Source organism: Vipera ursinii (assembly GCF_947247035.1).
Source record: "Vipera ursinii genome assembly, chromosome: 2".
In the NCBI taxonomy this organism is placed as follows: domain Eukaryota; kingdom Metazoa; phylum Chordata; class Lepidosauria; order Squamata; family Viperidae; genus Vipera; species Vipera ursinii.
The window spans coordinates 286701418-286725454 of record NC_139513.1 but is presented as its reverse complement, the minus strand read 5'-3'; the positions used below and the strand labels follow the sequence as shown (position 1 = coordinate 286725454).

At 46.0% G+C, this 24037-nt stretch overlaps 1 protein-coding gene across 1 annotated transcript in view; it reads left to right on the top strand.

The window, feature by feature from the left end:
* Positions 1 to 6759, top strand: part of SLC14A1 (solute carrier family 14 member 1 (Kidd blood group)) — a 30499-nt gene extending 23740 nt beyond the window's left edge. Inside the window, exons 5-8 of the mRNA XM_083354887.1 lie at positions 243 to 390; positions 1492 to 1626; positions 4434 to 4483; positions 6153 to 6759. Coding sequence (XP_083211013.1) covers positions 243 to 390; positions 1492 to 1626; positions 4434 to 4483; positions 6153 to 6335 — 516 coding nt within the window. The 3' untranslated portion in view covers positions 6336 to 6759. The remainder of the gene's footprint in view (positions 1 to 242; positions 391 to 1491; positions 1627 to 4433; positions 4484 to 6152) is intronic.
* The last annotated feature ends 17278 nt before the right edge of the window (positions 6760 to 24037 follow it).

The window sequence follows — 24037 nt, the reverse complement described above, 5'->3', positions numbered from 1 at the left end:
TGGTGGGCAAAGATCAACCAGAGGAATACCGCCCTCTGGGCCCAACCAAGTTTCTGTGATGCAAGCCAGGTCCGCCTGCTCACCCTCGACCAAGTCATGGACGAGAGGAACTTTATTAACGACAGACCTGGCATTTTGGCTGCTGCTGCACACGGCTGGCTCATGGTCAAGCGATCGTCCACTATAATGGAAGTCCTTTTGATACACCCTTCAACCCCTTCCTTTGAATGCTTGTTCCACAGCTCCTGAGGTCTATCCCAGTAGGAATCGGGCAGGTCTATGGTTGCGATAACCCTTGGACTGGTGGCATCATCATGCTGGCTCTTTTCCTTTCATCCCCGCTCATCTTCAGCCATGCTGTAATTGGCTCAGCGGTTGGAATACCTGCAGGTATGACAGACGGCATTATATTATTCTGCCTAGCAACTTTCTCCGAGATCCCAAACTTGTCGGTCCCAGAATTCTTACTGTCCATGTTGGTGGGATCTTCTGAGAAAAAGATCTCCACAATTCCAGTATCTCAAGAGCTTCGTGTTGAGGCAGTGTTCTGTGGTGCCATGCATGGACCAAACTCTGGGATCTAGCATTTATTGATCGTAAGATTTATTTGCAAAGGTTGGACAGATTTTGATGGCTGGGCATGACACTTAACCTTTGACAGGGAAGGTGTGAGCTAGTGATCCAAACCAAACAAGGCTGGCTGAGGAATTCTGGGAGTTGAAGTCCACAAGACATAAGAGTTGAAGAGCCCTGCTCTACGGGATCATGTCCCAAAGGCGGTTTTCCAAAAGACAACTGGATGTTCTTTTTTTTTTCCTTGAAAATGTTTTAGTTCTCATCCAAGGAGCTTCTTCAGTTCTCTTGGATGAGAAGCAAAATGTTTTCAAGGAAAAAGCCGAGCAAGTCCAGTTGCCTTTTGGAAAAAGACACAGACTAGAATAACGGAATTGGAAGGGACAATGGAGGTCTTCTAGTCCAGCCCCACTGCTCAGGCAGGAGACCCTACACCATTTCAGACAAATGCCTGTCCAGTCTCTTCTTAAAAACTTCCAGTGTTGGAGCATTCACAGCATCTGGAGGCAGGTCGTTCCACTGGTTAATTGTTCTAACTGTTAGGAAGTTTCTCCTTAGTTCTAGGTTGCTTCTCTCTTTGGTTAGTCTCCATCCGTTGCTTCTTGTCCTGCCTTCAGGTGCTTTAGAGAATAGCTTGACTCCCTCTTCTTTGTGGCATCCCCCAAATATTGGGAAACGGCTATCATATCTCCCCTAGCCCTTCTTTTCCCTAGATTAGACATACCCAATTCCTGCCTCTTTGGGAATAACCTTGACCTGGATGATTGAGAATCTCCATAGACCTTGATGGGAATCATGTTCCTTTGGGGTTAAAGCTATAGAGGTGGACACCAAGAGGAGAGGTGGACACCAGGAGACCTTTTGGATTTCCATATTCTCTGTGGGTTCAGCAATTTTTTCATCTGCTTTACTTTGTAGCTCTGAGTCTGGCATCCCCTTTGAACAAAATTTATGCCGGCTTGTGGAATTACAACAGCTGTCTCTCCTGCGTTGCCATTGGTGGGATGTTCTACGCCCTCACCTGGCAGACATTTGTGTTGGCAGTCACTTGCGGTGAGTAACCAGGCTCTTTACAGCACTAAAGTTCAGATCGTCCTCGTTTTACGACCGATCCTTTAGTGACCATCGAGAGTTCTGATGGACCTACCATATTTACCACCTGGATTCAAAATTCTGACAGTTCCCTCGTCCTCCCGCACCCATCCACGATCACATGACTGCACTTCAGATCTATGGCAACCAGGCCCCATTGATTGTCATTTGTGCTCACTTAACCACCACAGATTTACTGAATGACTGCAATGGTTCACTTAAGCACACCACCCTCCTTAAAATCGGGGATGGTCACAGTCCTGTCCTACGATGGTGAGCTATTGGTTTGCTTAATGACCACAGCTTTTGCTTAGCACCCATTGATTCACTTGTGATTCCTCACCAGCCTGTGGATCCGGCAGCTGAATCTGAGGGATCAGATGAGGAGGAGGAGGGGCCTGGAGTGACATCAGACTCAGAGGAAGGCTCTGAGGAGCTCCAAGACTTACAGTCTGACGAGGAGCCTGGCCCCTCTACTCGCACTCAGGCTGAGACACAGCTGTGCTGGGAGCCTGAGTTGGACAGCGATGAAGAACAGCTGGGACAAATCCAGGATGCACGAAAGTGCTGGCAAGAGAAGCGAGTAGGACAGAGGAACGTAATGGGGCGGCTCCAAAGGCAGGCATTAGGAAGCCACGCCTTGCCTGAATTATAAAAGGGAAGGTGTGGGAGGGGCTGGTTGCCGAAGGCCACCATTCATGTTGAGGATGGAGTTTTTGTGGACTGTGTTTGTTTGCCTTGGGCATTGACTCAGGTCTGTGAATAATAAAAGGGGTTTGGGGTTTTTTTCTTGTGGTTCCTGCCTGTTACTTGGAAGAGGGGTTTCTCCTTGTGAGCATAACCAGGACTCACATAGGCTGGGACAGAACAACTTGGCTGCCACAAGATTCACTTAACAACCACCACAAAGGAAGGTCATGAAATCCGGACAGTCACACAAGCCCATTTTAGGACGGCTTTGCAGCATCAAGGGAACCGTCGCTTTGCTTAATGGCTGCAGATTTCCCAAAATGGCTGCTGTGATTCACTTAACAATGAGAGGTCATAAAATGGCAGGCACCATTAGGGTCACAATTTGAGGGATACTTCTAGGAACAAAGGATTTGGACGTGTTCACACAACTTGTTAAAGCCAGGTGAACAAATAGAGTTACTTTGTTCACCTCCTTGTCGTGATGCAACCAATAGACCAGGGGTCCCCACCCTGTGGGCTGTGGCCCGCTACCGGTCCATGGCCTGTTGGCCACCGGGCCGTGGGAAGGGCTGGCCAATGTGGGTGCACTCCCCCCCCTCACTCACACTAGCCCCACTGTGAACATTGCATGGTTGCTGGCATCCCCATTTTGTGTCTGTCCATGGGCTCCAGCAGCCCCATTTGCACATGCGTGCAGGCACCAGCACCACCGTGAGTGTCGTGCAGGTGCGCACGGGCCCCATTTGCACATGCGTGCACATGTCCACATGTAAGTTTGCCTGCTTCTCCCTTTCCCTCTGGGCCGCCAACCTGGAAAGTTTAGGGACCTCTGCAATAGACCTGGTTTAGTGGGATGGGCTGCTTCACCCATCCCACAGGTCGCAATAAATGGCTAAACCTCAAACGAGTGAACCCAATTTTGAGCCGGGGGGTTAGATGAATTTTACCACTGGAGAAAGCAATTGTGTTTGAAAGAGTTAGCAGTTAAAGGAAACCAGGCCGACAGAGAACAGGGTGGAGACCCTGCAAGGTGACCCCAGCCGGAGCATAGAACAACTCAAAGAAGTAGTGCAAGATCTGAAGAGGTGGAGAGATCCAGTCCATAGAATGGCCAAGAGTCGGACATGACATAACACCACCATCAACGAACTCTGCCCTGGATTCCCTTTCCTGTTCCAACAGCCAAGTGCTTGGACCCACAACAGGACAACAAAATTCAAGAACAGAAGCGGAGGAAAACAGCTTAGGGAACCAAAGAACGTGATGGGCCTGCTTTAACACAGGGGTCCCCAACCTATGGTCCGTGGCCCAGTACCGGGCCGTGGCCTGTTAGCCACCAGGCTGCGGAAATAACTGGCGAGGACCCCCCACTCGTGGTAGTGCCACCACGTGGGGGCTAGTGGCCCCATTTCACATGCATGGGGGCACTAGCACTGCCACGTCACGTGGGCACTAGTGGCCCGCTTGCACAGGTGCGTGGATGCCAGCGGCCCGTTTGCACGTGTGTGAGCGCCAGCGTGCCACTGTGGATGCGCGCAGCCCACTTGCACATGCGCGCACCCGCTACCACTGCTGCAGTGATAGCGCGCCCGTTTGCGCGCACACATTTCTCTGTTCTTCCTTTTTCCTTCGTGGCCGCCCAGCAGGAACGCCTGGCGAACCCTGCTTTAACGAATGGCTATTTTAATTCATTACATCACTTTTATCGTATTTATTTATTGTACTGGTTCATTTATTTTTTTGGACCTCGGCAGAGGGTCCCAACCCAACAGCCCACTTTACGACTTTTGTGGGAATTCCCTCCCCCCACCGCCAAAAAAATGGCTTTATTTATTCGTATCCCGCCTTTATTATTTTTACAAATAACGCGAGGCGGCAAACCGCCCCAACGTCACCTTACCCCTCCTCTTTTCCCCACAACAACAACCTGGCGAGGTGGGTCGGGCCGAGAGGGAGGGGGAGTGGCCCCAAGTAATAGATCGGAGTCTCTTTCACCACCTGACCCTTAACCCCATGTTATTTCAGAGTCTCCTACAAAAAGTAGCAGCGTGACTTATTTATATTTCTTTTTGCAGCTTTTTTTACCTCCTATGTGGGAGAAGCGATGAGCCGTATCTTTTCCGTGGTATGTTGCTAATCATCTATTTATTAACTATTTATCGTCATCAATTCTTTGTGGGGGGGGAAATGACAGGTGGCTTAAATGGGGGAGGTGTCTGTCTTATTTTAACCTCACAATGTCCCACCTGCAAGGCGTAACTGTTAAGACACATGGTAACCTGTTTAACGACTGCAATGGCTTAGAAGCAAAATTGCAATCGCAAGTTGAGGGCTGCCTGTAATGTGTGTGTTGAGTAAGTCCCGAAGTAAGACAGTGGAAACTAATCAAGGAGAGAAGCAACCTAGAACTAAGGAGAAATTTATTAAGAGTGAGAAGAGTGGAACGACCTGAATAGAATAAGAATAGAATGACAGAGGTGAAAGGGACCTTGTAGGTCATCTAGTCCGACCCCTTGCCTAAGCAGGAGTCCCTACACACCATTTCTGACAGACGGCAGCCCCGTCTCTTCTTGAAAGCCTCTTGGAGATTTTTAAGAAGAGATTGGACAATGATTTGTTTGATGTTGTATAGGATCTCCTGCTTGAGCAGGGGGTTGGACTAGAAGACCTCCAAGGTCCCTTCCAACTCTGTTATTCTGTTATTGTCCACCTGATATTATTGCCAATGCAGAAGGTATCTTCCATTGTTGTTTAATTCCAAAAAGTGTCTAGCACTTTCTACATTTATAACAGGTGTAAAAACGGATGGGGGGGGACGTTGACCACATCTTTGTGGCCACCCTCTTGATTTTGTATAAACTCCCCAAGGACATTTCTGAGATCCCAACGGTGTGTTTTTTTTTTCAAGAGGCAACTGGACTTCCTTGTTTTGCTTTGAAGATGTGTCGCTTCTCCTCCCAGAAGCTTCTTCAGCTCTGACTGGATGGTGGAGGAATGGAAAGATTTATACTCCTTGCAGACAGCCGGTCGTTTGCATTCTTTCAGAGAGTCCTTGAAGCCACCTGGAGGTTGTATCTGTGTCCTCTGGGTCACCTGAGCGGTGCAAATGGGTGTGAAGCCTTCTTGGGACTGCGAGAAGGACCGTGTTGTAGACTGGAGATAGATGATGTCGCGTCCCTCCCCCTCTGTTGAGGGAGGGCTGTTCAATTTTGATCTAGATGGCCTCTTGGACCCCTCGTTCAAACCAGGGGTCTTCTCTGTCCAAAATGTGGACTTTGCTGTCTTCAAAAGGGTAGTCTTTGTCTTTTAATTGCAGATGGACAGCTGACAGCAAAGTCCACATTTTGGACAGAATGGACCGCTGGTTTGAATGAGGGGTCCAAGAGGCCATCTAGGTCAAAATTGAACAGCCCTCCCTCAACACAGGGGGAGGGACACGACATCATCTATCTCCAGTCTACAACTCCATCCTTTCAGCAGTTCCAAGAAGGCTCCACACCCATTTGCACCGCTCAGGTGATCCTGAGGACACAGATAAGCCTCCAAGTGGCCTCAATGATTCTCAGGAAGAGTACTAATGGCCAGATGACTGCAAGGAATATAAATCCTTCCATTTCCTCACCAGTCAGAGCTGAAGAAGCTTCTTGGGATGAAAAGTGAAACATCTTCCAAGCAAAATAAGAAAGTCCACTTGCCTCCTGAAAAAAAAGCTTCTTTGGGACAACCCTGACCTGGATGACAGAGAATCTCCGTAGACACATTTCTGAGATGTTGTTGTTTTTATTCCTTTCCAGTTTGGGCTTCCAGTAGGGACCTGGCCCTTCTGCTTATCTTCACTCACCTTCCTGCTCATAACCACCAACAACGAGGCCATCTTCAAGCTGCCTCTTTCCAAAGTCACCTATCCAGAAGCCAACTGGGCATATTACACGGCGAGGAAGAAACCGTGTCCTGAATCCATTTGTGACAGAGTGTAAATGAGCCAGATCGAAGAATCTGTCTTGCAACTAGACCAAGGGTAGACAACCTTGGCTCTTTTATGACTGGTGGACTTCAAGTCCCAGAATTCCTCAGCCAGCATGGGGGAACTATGGCCCCTTCATGACTTGCGGACTTCAACTCCCAGAATTCCTGTGCCAGAATGAGGGAAACGTTGGCCCCTTCATGACTTGCGGACTTCAATTCCCAGAATTCCTGAGCCAGAATGAGGGAAACTTTGGCCCCTTCATGACTTGCGGACTTCAACTCCCAGAAGTCCTGAGCCAGCATGGGGGAACGATGGTCCTTTTATGACTGGTGGACTTCAACTCCCAGAATTCCTGAGTCAGCATAGGGGAATGATGGTCCCTTTATGACTGGTGGACTTCAACTCCCAGAATTCCTGAGTCAGCATGGGGGAATGATGGTCCCTTTATGACTGGTGGACTTCAACTCCCAGAATTCCTGAGCCAGCATGGGGGAACTATGGCCCCTTGATGACTGGTGGACTTCAACTCCCAGAATTCCTCAGCCAGCATGGGGGAACGATGGTCCTTTTATGACTGGTGGACTTCAACTCCCAGAATTCCTGAGTCAGCATGGCTCAGCTTGGAAACCTCTCCCTTTTCCCTCAGCATGGCTGGCTCAGGAATTCTGGGAGTTGAAGTCCATGAGACATAAAAGAGCCAAGGTTGCCTACCCCTGAGCTAGACAGTCTTCCCAAGGAAAGACGGAACAAACCCTTAGTTTTCAGCGGACAGGTTTTTTTTCTTCTTCTTCTCGATTGTAGTTGCCTTCACTTGGATCAGCCAAGTTCAGCCTTCCAGATGTTCTTCAGTCAGAACTGAGTGTAATACAGTATCTCATTCATCTGGAAAGGAACATAATATAGGTGGGACAATTCAATTTAGACCAGAGGGATCCAAACCTGGCAACTTTAAGATTGGTGGACTTCAACTCCCAGAATTCCTCAGCCGTGTTAAAAAAAAAAGCAAACCCCCCCCCATAAAATCAGACATAACTCGTTTAAAAACTGCCTTGCTTAGCAATGACAAGCCTGGAACCAATTATGGCTGTAGGTTGAAAACTACTTGTAAAGAAGAGAAATGATTATTATTGTTTGCAAACTTAGCTGTTACCTGCAAGCTATGAGTACTTTGAATGAATGAATGAATGAATGAATGAATGAATGAATTAATTAATTAATGAATTAATGAATAATGAATGCTTTATTTGGCCACGCATGGTTAGACACACAATATTCTCTTTATACAAATATTCAGGAAATCAATTGTTGTAAGATAGGTTTACAACATCCTCAAATTCCTGGCAACGTAGAAAGCAGTGAGTCTTGCACACGTTTCATGACCCAACTAGGTAACATCATCAGTGTTAGAAGGGAGAGGGGTTAGCAGAGAAGAGGAGGAGGAGGAGGAGGAGGAAGAGGAGGAGGAGGAGGAGAGGAGGAGGAGGAGGAGGGGAGGAGGGGAGGAGGAGGAGGAGGAGGAGGAGGAGGAGGAGGAGGACTGTGGGATCCTGGGTGCTCTTTGAACCTGGTTTTCTTGCACACATTTTATTACCCAGCTAGGTAATATCATCAGTGCTAGAAGGGAGTGTGGGCTTTGCACTATTTTAAAAGACTAGTGGCTTACCCCAATCCAAGAACTACCAATTCAGACAAACAATCAAGCAGTAAGCAAGCCTAACCAAGGAAGCACAAGAACGCCTCCATCAACACTGGCAGCGCAAACCACTTGTGCACAGAGAACCAACCCCAATCTCTTCTAGCGCGGTGGATGATTGCCTAGTTGGGTCATGAAACATCTGTAAGAAAACAACCCAGCTCAGCAGAGCCCCGAAACCCCGCCCAGACCTCTGCCGGTTGCAATTCTTGGCAGATGCCAGCAAACTGAGCCCTGTTACCTTGTCTCCAAATCACGATTTGTAAACGAGCTTGAATCATAGTTTGAAGAGCAGGGTTCGTTTTGGGTACCTTAGCAATGCAGAGCTGGGGAGAAGCATATTGAAAATGAAGACGGGCAGCCCGAGAGAAGGAACTTTTGTAAGGCCAACTTCATAGTCTACAACTTACTGGAATTATTCTGTGAGGTAAGCAGCATATAGTAGGTCCTGTAAATAAACTCACCTGATGTGTGTGTGTGTGTGTGTGTGTGTTGTAAATAAACTCAATCAAAATTATGTATTGCCTTTACTGTGTTACTACAAGTGCAATGGATGTGTTTTAGGTTTTTATTTTTATTTTTTCTGAATAGCAAATAAACTAGGCCAAAATGCACGAACTGAAAAAGATTTCTTTCTTTTTTTAACAACAACAGCAACAGTAGTAATAATGTTGGAAGGGACCTTGGAGGTCATCTAGTCCAACCCCCTGCTCAGGCAGGAAACCCTATACCCGTGATGGCGAACGTTTTAGACACCAAGTGCCCAAACTGCAACCCAAAACCCAGTTATGTATCATCGGGTATTGGGTGGGCGTGGCCCATTGTGTGGGTGTGGCCAATTGCATGGATGTGGCCCATTGGTGGGCATGGCTGCGGCGGTAATGGCAGACTGGGTGGGACTAAAAAGTTTAATCAATCAATTCCAACTTTGCGAGATCTTTTTTTTCCCCGCGAGAAGCTGAAATTGATTGATTGAACCTTTTTTTTTTTTGCACATGGCGGCGGAGGCCTAAATTGAAAAAGTTTTATAAAACCCAGCTGAAGGCCTAGGACTGGGATGACGGCGCGTGTGCCCACAGAGAGGGCTCTGCATGCCACCTGTGGCACACGTGCCATAGGTTTGCCATCACGGCCCTACACCATTTCAGACAAATGGCCGTCCAGTCTCTTCTTGAAAACCTCCAGTGTTGGAGCATTCACAGCTTCTGGAGGCAGGTTGTTCCACTGGTTAATTGTTCTGTCAGGAAGTTTCTCCTTAGAGTTGCTTCTCTCATTCACAACTTCTGGAGGAATAGAATAGAATATGGAATGGAGAGTAGAGTCGAGTCGAGTCGAGTCGAGTCGAGTCGAGTCGAGTCGAATAGAATAGAATAGAATAGAATAGAATAGAATAGAATAGAATAGAATAGAATAGAATAGAATAGAATAGAATAGAATAGAATAGCTGGAAGGGACCTTGGAGGTCATCTAGTCCAACCCCCTGCTCAGGCAGGAAACCCTATACCATTTCAGACAAATGGCTGTCCAGTCTCTTCTTAAAAAATGATAGAGCATTCACAGCTTCTGGAGGCAGGTCATTTTTGATGGACTGCTTGTCCTTCATCCTTCAAGACTATATGATGATAACCAAACCATTCTGCCTTAAAAGATGCTCCCTTCTTTTGGGCTCCGAATGATATTAAACAGCTTTTTTTCCCCCCAATAAATGCATTTATTGGGCAGAAGCGAAGTCAAAATTGTTACGTGTACGTGAAATTCCAGTATCTGAGGGGCTGCCCCGAAGAAGAGGAGGGCGTCACGTTATTCTCCAAAGCGCCAGAGGGAAGGAAGAGAAACAAGGGTTGGAAACTGACCAAAGAGAGAAGCAACCTGGAATTAAGGAGAAACTTCCTGACAATTGTACCTTCTGGGGCTCTTGAGGTGGTTTCCTGTTCCTGTTTGAGGCTTCGTATTTCCTGTGTCATGTACTTTGACCTGAGTCTGAGTGTGCCCTTTTGGTATTGGTGGGTTAATCCTATTGTGTCTCCTGTCCTTAGAATTTGGGTGGGGTTCGAAAGCACGTAAAAATGCAACTAGAAAAATAGGGACTTATGACTTGTGGACACAGTGGCTGAGTGGGTGAGGACGCTGAGCTTGTCGATCAGAAGGTCGGCAGTTTGGCGGGTCGAATCCCGAGTGCCACGTAACAGAGTGAGCGCCTGTTCCTCGTCCCAGCTTCTGCCAACCTAGCAGTTCGAAAGCACGTAAAAATGCAAGTAGAAAAATAGGGACCACTCCGGTGGGAAGGTAACAGCGTTCCGTGCGCCTTTGGCGTCTAGTCATGCCGGCCACATGACCACAGAGACGTCCTCGGACGAGCGCTGGCTCTTCGGCTTTGAAACGGAGATGAGCACTGACCCCTAGAGTCGGAAACGACTAGCACGCATGTGCGGGGGAACCTTAACCTCTATGTAGATTTAAGGGGTCCTTGACTTCCTAGTTTCTTCAGTTTCTAGCTGCAGGCCTCCAACCTTCCTGAATGGATTGTCACATTGCATTTCTAAAAGCCGGCTTCTGCTTAGGGGCTGGGCTAATTTCTGGGGGCTGGTTTCTATCTTTTTTTTTAAAGATCTTCTCCATCATCCCTTTGGGGAAATATATTCTGCCTTTGCAATATTTCCCAAGATATTTCTTTCTCTGGATTCTTCCCACAGGTGTGGCCATTTCTGGATGTGACCCAGGAGGGCAATAGCTTCTCAGCACCAAGCTGGCTTTAGTGGATATACTCAGGCTTTTAAAGAGATAAAAAAAATCAGCTGGAGAAAAATGCTTTCAAGAGCACTGGCAATGATTTAGGGGTTACGTTTAAGCCCCCAAAATACACAGTTATCTTGCTTTAGGCTGGATATTGTGAGAGAGAAGGGTGAACGTTAGCTGACTTTTCTCACGGGGAGCATTCCTCTCACCCCTGAAAGAAGAAACCGTAAAGCTACTTTAAGGATTAATAATGGCTCAGTGGGTTAGGACGCTGAGCTTGTCAATCAGAAGGTCGGCAGTTTGGCAGGTCGAATCCCGAGCGCCGCCTAACAGAGTGAGCGCCTGTTACTCGTCCCAGCTTCTGCCAACCTAGCAGTTCGAAAGCACGTAAAAATGCAAGTAGAAAAATAGGGACCACTCTGGTGGGAAGGTGACGGCGTTCCGTGCGCCTTTGGCGTCTAGTCATGCCAGCCACATGACCACGGAGACGTCCTCGGACAAGCGCTGGCTCTTCGGCTTTGAAACGGAGATGAGCACCGGCCCCTAGAGTCGGAAACGACTAGCACGCATGTGCAGGGGAACCTTTACCTTTTACTATTACACTTTTATATCATAGGAGTCATTCTACCATATGATCGAATCAGAGTGTCGGAAGGAATCCTAGAGATCATCTTATCCGAATCCTGTACAGTACAGGATCGTTGAAACATCCCCGACAATCCAGCCTTTGTTCAAAGACCTCTTTTTCAAGGAGGATGTGTAACTCCAGAAGTTACAGGCTTAAGATACAGGAGGATCTGGACAGACTTGAACATTGGGGTCTATCTAACAAAATGAAATTCAATGGTGAAAAAAGTAAGGTTCTACATTTAGGCAAGAGAAATGAAATGTACAAGTATAGTATAGGGGGTACCTGGCTCAAGAGTAGCAACTGTGAGAGGGATCTCGGAGTCTTAGTAGACAATCACTTCAATATGAGCCAGCTGTGTGCTGCAGCTGCCAAAAAAGCCAACACAGTGCTAGGCTGCATTAACAGAGGGATAGAATCAAGATCGCGTGAAGTACTAATACCACTTTACAAGGCCTTGGTAAGGCCACACCTCGAATACTGCATCCAGTTTTGGTCACCACGATGTAAAAAAGATGTCGAGACTCTGGAAAGAGTGCAGAGAAGAGCAACAAAGATGATCGGGGGACTGGAGGCTAAAACATATAGGGAACGGTTGCTGGAATTGGAGATGTCTAGTTTAACGAAGAGAAGAGTGAGGGGTGACAGGATAGCAGCCTTCCAATATCTCAGGGGCTGCCCCAAAGAAGAGGGAGTCAAGCTATTCTCCAAAGCACCTGAAAGCAGGACAAGAAGCAACGGATGGAAACTAACCAAGGAGAGAAGCAACCTGGAACTAAGGAGAAACTTCCTGACAGTTAGAACAATTAACCAGTGGAACAACCTGCCTCCAGAGGTGGTGAATGCTCCAACACTGGAAGTTTTTAAGAAGAGACTGGACAGACATTTGCCTGAAATGGTATAGGGTTTCCTGCCTGAGCAGGGGGTTGGACTAGATGACCTCCAAAGTGCCTCCCAACTGTATTATTATTACTATTACTATTACTGTTACTGTTATTGTTATTGTTATCGTTATCGTTATCGTTATCGTTATCGTTATCATTATGTCAGCCTGTTTCCACTAGGGATAGGTCATACAATGAGGACTTTCTTCCTGCTATCTAGCCTCAACTTCTTTGTTTGTAGCTTTCATCCATGACTTCTGGGTTCTGCACTCTGGAGCAATCGAGAATAATCCCACCCACTCTGTATAACAAAGTATAACAAACTTTCACATCTTTGAAGACCATTATGCTAGAAAGCATCAGCACCAATTTCTCTTTAGAACAGAGAATGGCAGAGTTGAAAGGGACCTTGGAGGTCATCTAGTCCAACCCCCTGCAGGGGCAAGAGACCCTATACCATTTCAGACAAATGTCTTCTTGAAAACTTCCAGTGTTGGAGCATTCACAGCTTCTGGAGGCAGGTGGTTCCACTGGTTAATTGTTCTAATTGTCAGGAAGTTTCTCCTTAGTTCCAGGTTGCTTCTCTCCTTGGTCAGTCTCCCTCCGTTGTTTCTTGTCCTGCCTTCAATCACTTTGGAGAACAGCTTGACCCCTTAACCCCTTTGTGGCAGCATCTTAGAACCTCATTCAATGACCCCGCATGTCTGAATTCTACCATATATTGAATACTGCCTGAATAGAATAGAATAACAGAATTGGAAGGGGCCTTGGAGGTCATCTAGTCCATCCCCCTGCTCAGGCAGGAAACCCTGCACCATTTTAGACAAATATCTGTCCAGTCTCTTCTTAAAAACTCCCAGTGTTGGAGCATTCACAGCTTCTGGAGGCAAGGAGTTCCACTGGTTAATTGTTCTCACTGTCAGGAAGTTTCTCCTTAGTTCCAGGTTGCTTCTCTCCTCGATGAGTTTCCATCCGTTGCTTCTTGTCCTGCCTTCAGGCACTTTGGAGAACAGCTTGACTCCCTCTTCTTTGGGGCAGCCCCTGAGAGATTGGAATACTCCTACTGAAGGGGCATTTGCTGCAGGGCCACGTGCTGTAAAAATGCAAAGATGTTGGCATGAACATAGAAGGGAGGGAGGAGATATTGTACAATTAACCAGTGGAACAGCTTGGGCGTCCCATCAATGGAGGTTTTTAAGAAGAGACTGGACAGTCCCTTGTCTGAGACGGTATAGGTTCTCCTGCTTGAGCAGGGGGCTGGACTAGAAGACCTCCAAGGTCCCTACCAGCTCTATTCTATTCCATTTGCAAATCCTGCGTAACAGAAAGAAAGGACCCTAGCCCCTCCCCCTCCCCTCGGGTCTTGGTGACAGATCTGCATGGCCCCACTAGCGGGATGCTTTGGGGCTTTTCCAAACTCTTGAAAGAGGCATTGTGTCTCAAGACAACGTCGTATTTATTAGGGGGGTCACATGATCAAAATCCAACGGACTCCTATTTACGACGGTTGCAGTGTTCCACGGACACGTGATCGCCTTTTGCGACCTTCGGACAAGCAAAGTCAACGGGAAAAGCCAGATTCACTTCACAACCAGGTTACGAACGTAACAGCTGCAGGGATTCGCTTAAGGACCGCGGCAAGAAAGGACGTGAAACGGGGTAAAATTCGCCCAAGTGCCTCGTTTAGCAACAGAAATATTGAACTCAGCGGCGGTTGTAAATCGAGGACTCCCTGCATTCGGTGATGATTGGGTTGAATTTTTTAAAATGTTGGCGATAAGGATTGCCGGCGGGCTGCGACAAAGGCAGCGAGAAGTGTGAAGGTGTTGGAATTTTACAACGGCGCTAATGAAGTTTCACGCGCCACGCCCAAGGGAATGAGTTATAGTGCTGTTTAATTTCAAAATCGGATTTTCTTATAAAACACCCACACACACACTTTTCTTCTGATTGCCAACGGTGTTAAATTGTATTTTTTTATTCTCTTGAATATTTGACTCCAAAGTCAGCCCTAGACTTCCTGCTGTCTAAGCTGAACTTCACATTGTGGATAGCATTGTGACGTCAATTGTTTGCTTTAGAGACCAGTCTAGAATTTCTTGATTTATTGCTATTGTACACTGTCTACTGTAGTTTTTATTGCATCTGTGTTTTATTGACACAAAGCGACCTACACAGGAAAAGCCGCAAGACTATCTGTTAGGGAGACTGAAGGGCTGAATTATTTCACTGGACAAGGAGTTGGACAAGGATGTCCAACCTTGGCAACTTTAAGACTTGTGGACTTGAACTCCCAGAATTCCCCCCAGCCAGTCGGGGGAATTCTGGGAGTTGAAGTCCACAAGTCTCAAAAGTTGCCACCGTTGGACACCCCTGGACTAGATAATCTCCAAGATCCCTTCCAAGCCTTACAGTCTATGATTTTTCGAAACCAAATTGATGCTACGTGGTTCTCTGTCTGAAACTATTTCCTATGAAGTATTAACAGCATGAACAGAGGAATCTAGTTTAATGAAGAGAAGGACTAGGCCTGACATCAAAGCAGTGTTCCAATATTTGAGGGGCTGCCCCCAAAAAGAAGGGGTCAAGCTATTCTCCAAAGCGCCTGAAGGCAGGACAAGAAGCAACGGAGGGAAACTCATCAAGGAGAGAAGCAACCTGGAACTAAGGAGGAATTTCCTGACAGTTGGAACAATTAACCAGTGGAACCACCTGCCTCAAGAAGCGGTGAATGCTCCAACACTGGAAGTTTTTAAGAAGAGACTAGACAGCCATGTGTCTGAAATGGTGTAGGTTCTCCTGCCTGAGCAGGGGGTTGGACTAGATGACCTCCAAGGTCCCTTCCAACTCTGTCATTCTGTTATTCTGAACTCCGCTGAGAACTCTATAAAAAGGTTTTGCAATCTTGAAAACCTCTGCAACCGGTTGTTCTTCTCAGAGTATTCAGTGGCTCTTAGAAATAAAAATGGCAATTAACACAAACACTACATCGATCTCTTTTTGGGTCAGGAATCATTCTAAACCAGGGGTGTCAAACTGCTGGCCCGTGGGCCGGATGTGTCACGGCGAAACCGCGCCCACCCCATTGCCAGCAATGGGGGAGGGGGAAGTCGCGATACGTCACGACACATCACGTTGCGAGTTTGACACCCCTGATCTAAATGATAGGCAACTGTTATGGCCTCTGTGCTATTTCAGAGCTGCTAGGAAAGGGACACATAGCACAAGGGTCCCCAACCCCTGGGCCATGCTGGACAGACATCATAGTCATCAGAGCATTTTAGGCTTTGGGTGGGGAAAACTCAGGATTTTGCATGCTGTCTTGGCTGGAAGCCGGGGATTGCATGTCATTTCTGCTGTATGCCAGGGACTGCTGGCTATTTTGGTTGGAAGCCAGGGACTGCTGGCTTTCCAGACTTAAAGAAATCAAGTCTTTGTTAGACTGTGTGGGCTTATAGGGGGCCGCCATCTTGTTTCCTGTGCCAGACCACGTGGGCGGAGCCATCGTGTTTCCGCTTGCCCCAGGAAGTTGTAGCTCACGGCTGGGAGGGGGGGGTTCGCGCCAAAAGCCCTGGGGTCCCGGGGTCACTAAGGGTGGCAGGCGCCATATTTGGGAGCCTCGTGGTGTCTAGCGAGAGACTCACCAGGGTTTCTGAGGCTTCGGTTTCCTGGGCTGCCTTCCCCCTCCCTTTCCCCTGCATTGCAAGGATCTCTTTAAGCAGCTCTTCACGTTCCTGTGCAGTCAGTTTACTCACGCGGCATTTGGTTTCAGCCAGGTCCGTCTCTGCAGCATCTGAGCAGTCTTGGACAGTCTGCAAACCTTGTATGCTCTCCTCTGTGGCGTTCAGTTGTAGAGAGGCATATGAAGGGGTCCTGGACGCTCTGCTGGATCCTCTGACGGGATGAAGGTCATTTGCGCTTTCATCTGCAGCTGAGGTTGCCTCAGGAACTGAAGTCTTGGATGTAGGCAGGGAGGCTGTCTTCGATCGATGACTCCTGGTCACGATAGTAGAAGTCCTGCCATCTGTTATAAATGGATTGGAGCTGGGCCTTTCAGACATCTTGTTGGCTAGTTCCTGGCTGGCTTGGAAGCTTTCCTTTAAACCATCCTCTGGCTACCAACTTGTGAGGTGTTCTCACAATGAATTGTTAAAGGTGCTTCCAAGCAAAGGCATCACGCAGAGATGCAATCATATTATCTTTATTCATGATAGATCAAAGAGAAAGAAATACTTGGCATGAAAGCATTCATGCCTGCATGTAAGAGAGAAATAAAATAAAACAAGCTAGCATAACATGACTAAAAGAAGGACTAAGAGCTAGGAGAGGAGAAATGGAGACTAGAAGCTGAACTTAGAACTAGAACAAAGAGAAGCCCCTCGTGCAGAGGTATTTATGGGGGTCTTGGCCCCTCCTTGACCATAAAACACTCTCACCAATGGGGCTGTGGGTCCGAGACCCTTGGCTCATCAGTGGAAGCAAAGAAGCCTCTTTGCCTCCATCTGATGACCCTTTTGGGGAACTGCCAATGGCTGGCACTAAACATCTAACAATGGCCACTACCGGACTGTGGCTTATTTGGAATTGGGACATGTGAGTGGCTGGACGGAGCTTGCATGACCAGTGTGAGTGGCGGGCTGGGGTGTGCACATGCGCACACACACATGCAGCCCTTCCACAAGCGGGGGGCTGGATCGCACGCGTGCCATGGCCCACCAGCTTGCCGGTCATGCAAGCTGAGCTGCGTGCGTATGTGCGCCTGCCCACCACATGCAAGGGCTGTGTGTGTATGTGCACACAAGCGCACACCAGCCCTCCACTCACATGGCCCGGGTCCCCTCTCCCGCTCGCACCCAAGCCCTCAAGCTCGGCGTAGAGGGTACTAGAGCCACTTACAATCGAATAAACAAATAAATTAGAATAGAGGTTGGACAGCCATTTGTCTGGAACAGTTTAGAGTTTCCTGCCTGAGCAGGGGGTTGGACTAGAAGATCTCCAAGGTCCCTTCCAACTCTGTTATATTCTGTTATTTCCACACGGTATAATGAAAATCTTAATACAAGTAAGGATTTTTTAAAAAAAAAAATCCTAAAGTTGATGGTTAAGCCTGTCTATGGGCACATTTGGGTGCTTTAATGTTGTATATAAATTTAATATTTGTGCTTGCTGTATACATTTATATACATATATATACATATCCCCTTCATGGATTACTGCCTTGTCGTGGCGAAGGGGCTTGCGTAATTCAATGAAGCTATGAGCTATGCCGTGCAGGGCCACCCAAGACGGACAGGTCATAGCCGAGAGTTCTGACAAAACGTGATCCACTGGAGAAGGAAATGGCAACCCACTCCAGTATCTTTGCCATGAAAACCCTATGGACAGTACCAAAAGGCAAAACGATATGACACTGGAAGATGAGCCCCTCAGGTCGGAAGGCGTCCAATATGCTACTGGGGAAGAGCAGAGGGCTAGTACTAGTAGCGCCAGAAAGAATGAAGCGACTGGGCCAAAGCCGAAAGGACGCTCACCTGTGGATGTGTCTGGTGGTGAAAGGAAAGTCCGATGCTGTAAAGATTTTTTCTCCATAGGAACCTGGAATGTAAGATCCATGAATCAAGGAAAGCTGGACGTGGTCAAGCAAGAGATGACAAGACTGAACATCGACATCTTAGGTATCAGCGAACTAAAATGGACAGGAATGGGTGAATTTAATTCAGATGACCATCAGGTATACTACTGCGGGCAAGAATCCCTCAGAAGAAATGGAGTAGCCTTCATAGTCAATAAAAGAGTAGGAAAAGCAATACTGGGATACAATCCTCAAAATGACAGAATGATCTCAGTTCGAATCCAAGGCAAACCATTCAATATCACAGTAGTCCAAGTCTATGCCCCAACCACCGGAGCTGAAGAGGATGAAATTGACCGGTTCTATGAAGCCCTACAGCACCTTATAGAACTAACACCAAAAAATGATGTCCTTATCATCATGGGGGATTGGAATGCTAAAGTAGGAAGCCAAAAGATAACTGGAATAACAGGCAAGTTTGGCCTTGGAGTACAAAATGAAGCAGGGCACAGGCTGATAGAATTTTGTCAAGAGAATACGATGGTCATAGCAAACACTCTTTTCCAACAACCCAAGAGACGGCTCTACACATGGACATCACCAGACGGTCAACACAGAAATCAGATTGACTATATGCTCTGCAGCCAAAGATGGAGAAGCTCTATACAGTCAGTAAAAACAAGACCAGGAGCTGACTGTGGCTCAGACCATGAGCTTCTCCTTGCAAAGTTTAGGCTTAAACTGAAGAAAGTAGGGAAAAGCACTAGGCCACTCAGGTATGAATTAAATCATATCCCTGTTGAATATACAGTAGAGGTGACAAATAGATTTAAGGAATTAGATCTGATAGACAGAGTGCCTGAAGAACTATGGACAGAGGTTCGCGACATTTTACAACAGGTAGCAACCAAAACCATCCCAAAGAAAAAGAAATGCAAGAAAGCAAAATGGCTGTCTGAGGAAGCTTTGCAAATAGCTGAGGAAAGGAGGGAAGCGAAAGGCAAGGGAGAAAAACATAGATATGCCCAATTGAATGCAGAATTCCAGAGAATAGCTAGAAGAGATAAGAATGCCTTCTTAAATGAACAGTGCAAAGAAATAGAAGAAAACAATAGAATAGGGAGGACCAGAGATCTTTTCAAGAAAATTGGAGAGATGAAGGGAACGTTTAATGCAAAAATGGGCATGATAAAGGACCAAAATGGCAGGAACCTAACAGAGGCAGAAGAGATTAAGAAGAGGTGGCAAAATTACACAGAAGAACTATACAAGAATGAGCTTAACATCCCAGATAATCACAATGAGGTGGTCACTGACCTCGAGCCAGACATCCTAGAATGTGAAGTGAAGTGGGCCTTAGAAAAGCTGAGCAACAACAAAGCTAGTGGAGGTGACAGTATACCAGCTGAGCTATTCAAAATCTTAAAAGACAGTGCAGTAAAAGTGCTACACTCAATTTGCCAGCAAATTTGGAAAACTCAACAGTGGCCACAGGATTGGAAAAGATCAGTTTACATCCCAATTCCAAAGAAAGGCAGTGCCAAAGAATGTTCAAACTATCGCACCATTGCACTCATTTCTCATGCTAGTAAAGTCATGCTTAAAATCCTACAAGCTAGACTTCAGCAGTATGTGGATCGAGAACTACCAGAAGTACAGGCAGGATTTCGAAGAGGCAGAGGAACTAGAGATCAAATTGCCAACATACGCTGGATCATGGAGAAAGCTAGGGAGTTCCAGAAAAACATCTACTTCTGCTTCATTGACTATGCTAAAGCCTTTGATTGTGTGGATCATAACAAACTCTGGCAAGTTCTTAAAGAGATGGGAGTACCAGACCATCTTATTTGTCTCTTGAGAAACCTATATGCGGGTCAAGAAGCAACAGTGAGAACTGGACATGGAACCACTGATTGGTTCAAAATTGGGAAAGGAGTCCGGCAAGGCTGTATACTGTCGCCCTGCCTATTTAACTTATATGCAGAGCACATCATGAGAAAGGCAGGGCTAGATGAATCAAAAGTTGGAATTAAGATTGCCGGAAGAAATATCAACAACCTAAGATACGCAGATGATACCACTCTAATGGCAGAAAGTGAAGAAGAACTAAAGAGCCTCTTGTTGCGGGTGAAGAAGGAGAGTGCAAAACTTGGGTTGAAACTCAACATTAAGAAAACCAAGATCATGGCATCTGGCCCTCTCAATTCCTGGCAAATAGATGGGGAAGAAATGGAGGTAGTGACAGATTTTATTTTCCTGGGCTCCAAGATCACTGCAGATGGGGACTGTAGCCAAGAAATTAAAAGACGCTTGCTCCTGGGAAGGAAAGCCATGGCAAATATAGACAGCACACTAAAAAGCAGAGACATCACCCTGTCAACAAAAGTGCGTATAGTCAAGGCTATGGTCTTCCCAGTTGCAATGTATGGCAGTGAAAGTTGGACCATAAGAAAGGCTGAGCGCCAAAGAATTGAGGCCTTTGAACTATGGTGCTGGAGAAGACTCCTGCAAGTCCCTTGGACTGCAAGGCGATCAAACCGGTCAGTCCTAGAGGAGATCAATCCTGACTGCTCTTTAGAAGGCCAGATCCTGAAGCTAAAACTCAAATAGTTTGGCCACCTAATGAGAAGGAAGGACTCACTGGAGAAGAGCCTAATGCTGGGAAAGATCGAGGGCAATAGAAGAAGGGGACGACAGAGAATGAGGTGGCTGGATGGAGTCACTGAAGCAGTAGGCGTGAGCTTAAATGGACTCCAGAAGATGGTAGAGGACAGGAAGGCCTGGAGGAATGTTGTCCATAGGGTCGCGATGGGTCGGACACGACTTCGCAGCTAACAACAAATATACATATACGTCTCTGTGTGTGTGTGTGTGTGTGTGTGTGCGTGTGCGCACAAACATGTAAAAGTGTACATATTCAGGAAGGAAGTGATTTTCCACTGTTTCTCTGATACAAAAAAAAAATTGGGAGGTTTCAACAGCAGAAGAATTATCCAGTACATGTACTAACAGCCTGCAGTACAGCTTCAGACACCAAAATAATTCAATGTAGGTAGGAGTTCCTTAATCCAGGTTAGACTCAAGCTTGCTAAAAGTCATTGAACCATAGAATTAGAGGCAGGAGGGACCCTGGAGATCATTTACACTGCCCTTTCCAAGGCAGAAAGGTACTATCTCAGCAACCCTGACAGATCGTTTCAATCTTTCCGGCAAGGGAGAACACACCGTGTCTTGAGGCAACCCATCCCATAGTAGTCCAATAGTTGACCATTAGGAAATGTTTACTGGTTCTTACCAAAATCTGCCTCCTTATTTACGTATGAATAGCCCACTTTTATTGTTTTATATAAACTCAAGGAAGCGAACATACATACTATTCATTCCTACTCCTATTTTCCCAATAACAACAATTCAAGTGAGTTGAGCTGACTATCCCCAAACTATCCAGCTGGCTTTCACACCTAAGGCAGGAACTAGAATTCACAGCCTCCTGGTGATTGCCCCCAAATTCCCCAATCAGTATTCTTGCCTAAGGCAGGAACTAGAATTCACAGTCTCCTGGTGATTGCCCCCAAATCACACAATCAGTATTCCTGCTTGAGGCAGGACTAGAACTCACAGTCTCCTGGAGATTGGCCCAAAGACACCTAGCTAGCTTTTTTTTTTTGCATAAGTTGGTACTACAACTCACATTTTCCTGGTCATTGGCCCACAATCACCCAATTGGTATTCCTGCCTAAGACAGGAACTAGAACTCACAGGCTCCTGGTGATTGCCCCCAAATCACGCAATCAATCTAAGGCAGGACTAGAACTCACGTTCTCCTGGTGATTGACCCAAAGACACCTAGCTAGCTTTTTTTTTTTTTGCATGTCGATACTGGAACTCACATTCTCCTGGTGATTGGCCCAAAGTTACCGAGTTGGTTTTTGTGCCTAAGGCGGGATTGGAACTCACTGTCTCCTGGTGATCGGCCCAAAGTCATCCAATCAGCATGCATGCCAAAGGTGGTACTAGAACTCATAGTCACCCAACCAACATTCAGGCCTATGGCAGGACCAGAACTCATGGTGTCCTTGGTTTCTAGCCTGGATGCTTTAACCACTAGACAAAATTGGCTCTCTTATAATTGAAACTTCTTTGGGGCTTGTCCTGAATTCTGGAATGTCTCCACTATGCTATTCTTTCTTCTTTGGGGCATCAGAAGACGGCTGGAAGGAGGAGAAGGAGACAAGATCAGCATCATAACCTTTGGACAGAGGCAGTAGGGAGGCCTCTGAAATACGCAGAATGCAAAATAATAGACTTGGAGGCGACCCTGGAGGTCTTCTAGTCCAACCCCTTGCTCAAGTAGGAGGCTTTATTTGACGTCAAGCCTAGAGGAATGCAACCCGTTAATTAAAGTGAAAAACCCCCAACAACAACCAAATTCTTGATTCCTTGAGAAACAGGGCCTGAGGTGAATAGAATAGAATAGAATAGAATAGAATAGAATAGAATAGAATAGAATAGAATAGAATAGAATAGAATAGAATAGAATAGAATAGAATAGAATAGAATAGAATAGAATAGAATAGAATAGAAAATATATAATGGAATGGAATGGAATGGAATGGAACTGATCAGAACAGAACAGAATAAAATAGAATATATGTAATGTAATGTAATGATATAGAATAGAATAAAACAGAACAGAACAGAACAGAACAGAACAGAACAGAATAGAATAGAATAGAATAGAATAGAATAGAATAGAATAGAATAGAATAGAATAGAATAGAATAGAATAGAATGGAATGGAATGGAATGGAATGGAATGGAATGGAATGGAATGGAATGGAATGGAACGGAATGGAACGGAACGGAACGGAACGGAACGGAACAGAACAGAACAGAACAGAACAGAACAGAATAGATGTAATGTAATGTAATGTAATGATATAGAATAGAATAGAATAGAACAGAACAGAACAGAACAGAACAGAATAGAATAGAATAGAATGGAATGGAACGCAATGCAACGCAACGCAATGCAACAGAACAGAATAGAATAGAACAGAACAGAACAGAACAGAATAGAATAGAATAGAATAGAATATATGTAATGTAATGTAATGATATAGAATAGAATAGAATAGAATAGAATAGAATAGAATAGAATAGAATAGAATAGAATAGAATAGAATAGAATAGAATAGAATAGAATAGAATAGAATAGAATAGAATAGAATATATGTAATGTAATGTAATGATATAGAATAGAATAGAATAGAATAGAATAGAATAGAATAGAATAGAATAGAATAGAATAGAATAGAATAGAATAGAATATATGTAATGTAATGTAATGATATAGAATAGAATAGAATAGAATAGAATAGAATAGAATAGAATAGAATAGAATAGAATAGAATAGAATAGAATAGAATAGAATAGAATAGAATAGAATAGAAACCAAGATGCCTGCCCCCCCCCACCTCCACCAGCGAGGAAGGAATGCTGCCAGGCCTGGTGAACCAGAGGACGTCACCCAGCCCTGGACATTTCAGCCTTTCTCCGCGGCGAGCAAATCAAGGGCGCCAAGTCAACAGGATTTCTTGGGACACCTTTGGAGGCCTCTTCCTCACGCGACAGGTGGAAATTTCCCTGCTGGGGAATTTCCACTGCCCTGTTCAAATCATGGGCAGGAGACATTTTTTTTATTCTTATTATTTTTATAGAAGACAAACATGCCAGAGGCCAGTATTTATAGCGTGGCACGTTTTTTAAAAGCTGGGTGGGGTGGGGGAGTGCCGTCGTGAAAATCCCAAAATTTAAACATCAGAGGTTGAAGTGGGAGGTTGTAGGTTAAGGGCCTTTGCCTTGATCCAGAGGCCTTGTAGGAGATCGTCAGAGAGGGTCAAGTAAAAAGTCGTAAAAACTGGCCCCGGTGAACTCTACAACCCGTTTTCAACTCCGTTCCATGCATGGGCCTCTTTTGTTGGAGGGGTGGAATTGATGCAAGGGGGGGGGAACTTTCCACAAAGGTTAGGAAAGCGGTTGAATGGGAAAGGCATGAAGCTTCAGTCTGCCTTGACAGAGGAATCGAATCACGTGAGGTGTTAAGATCACTTTACAATCCCTTAGTAAGGCCACACTTGGAATACGGCATCCAGTTTTGGTCACCACGTTGTAAAAAAGATGTTGAGACTCTGGAAAG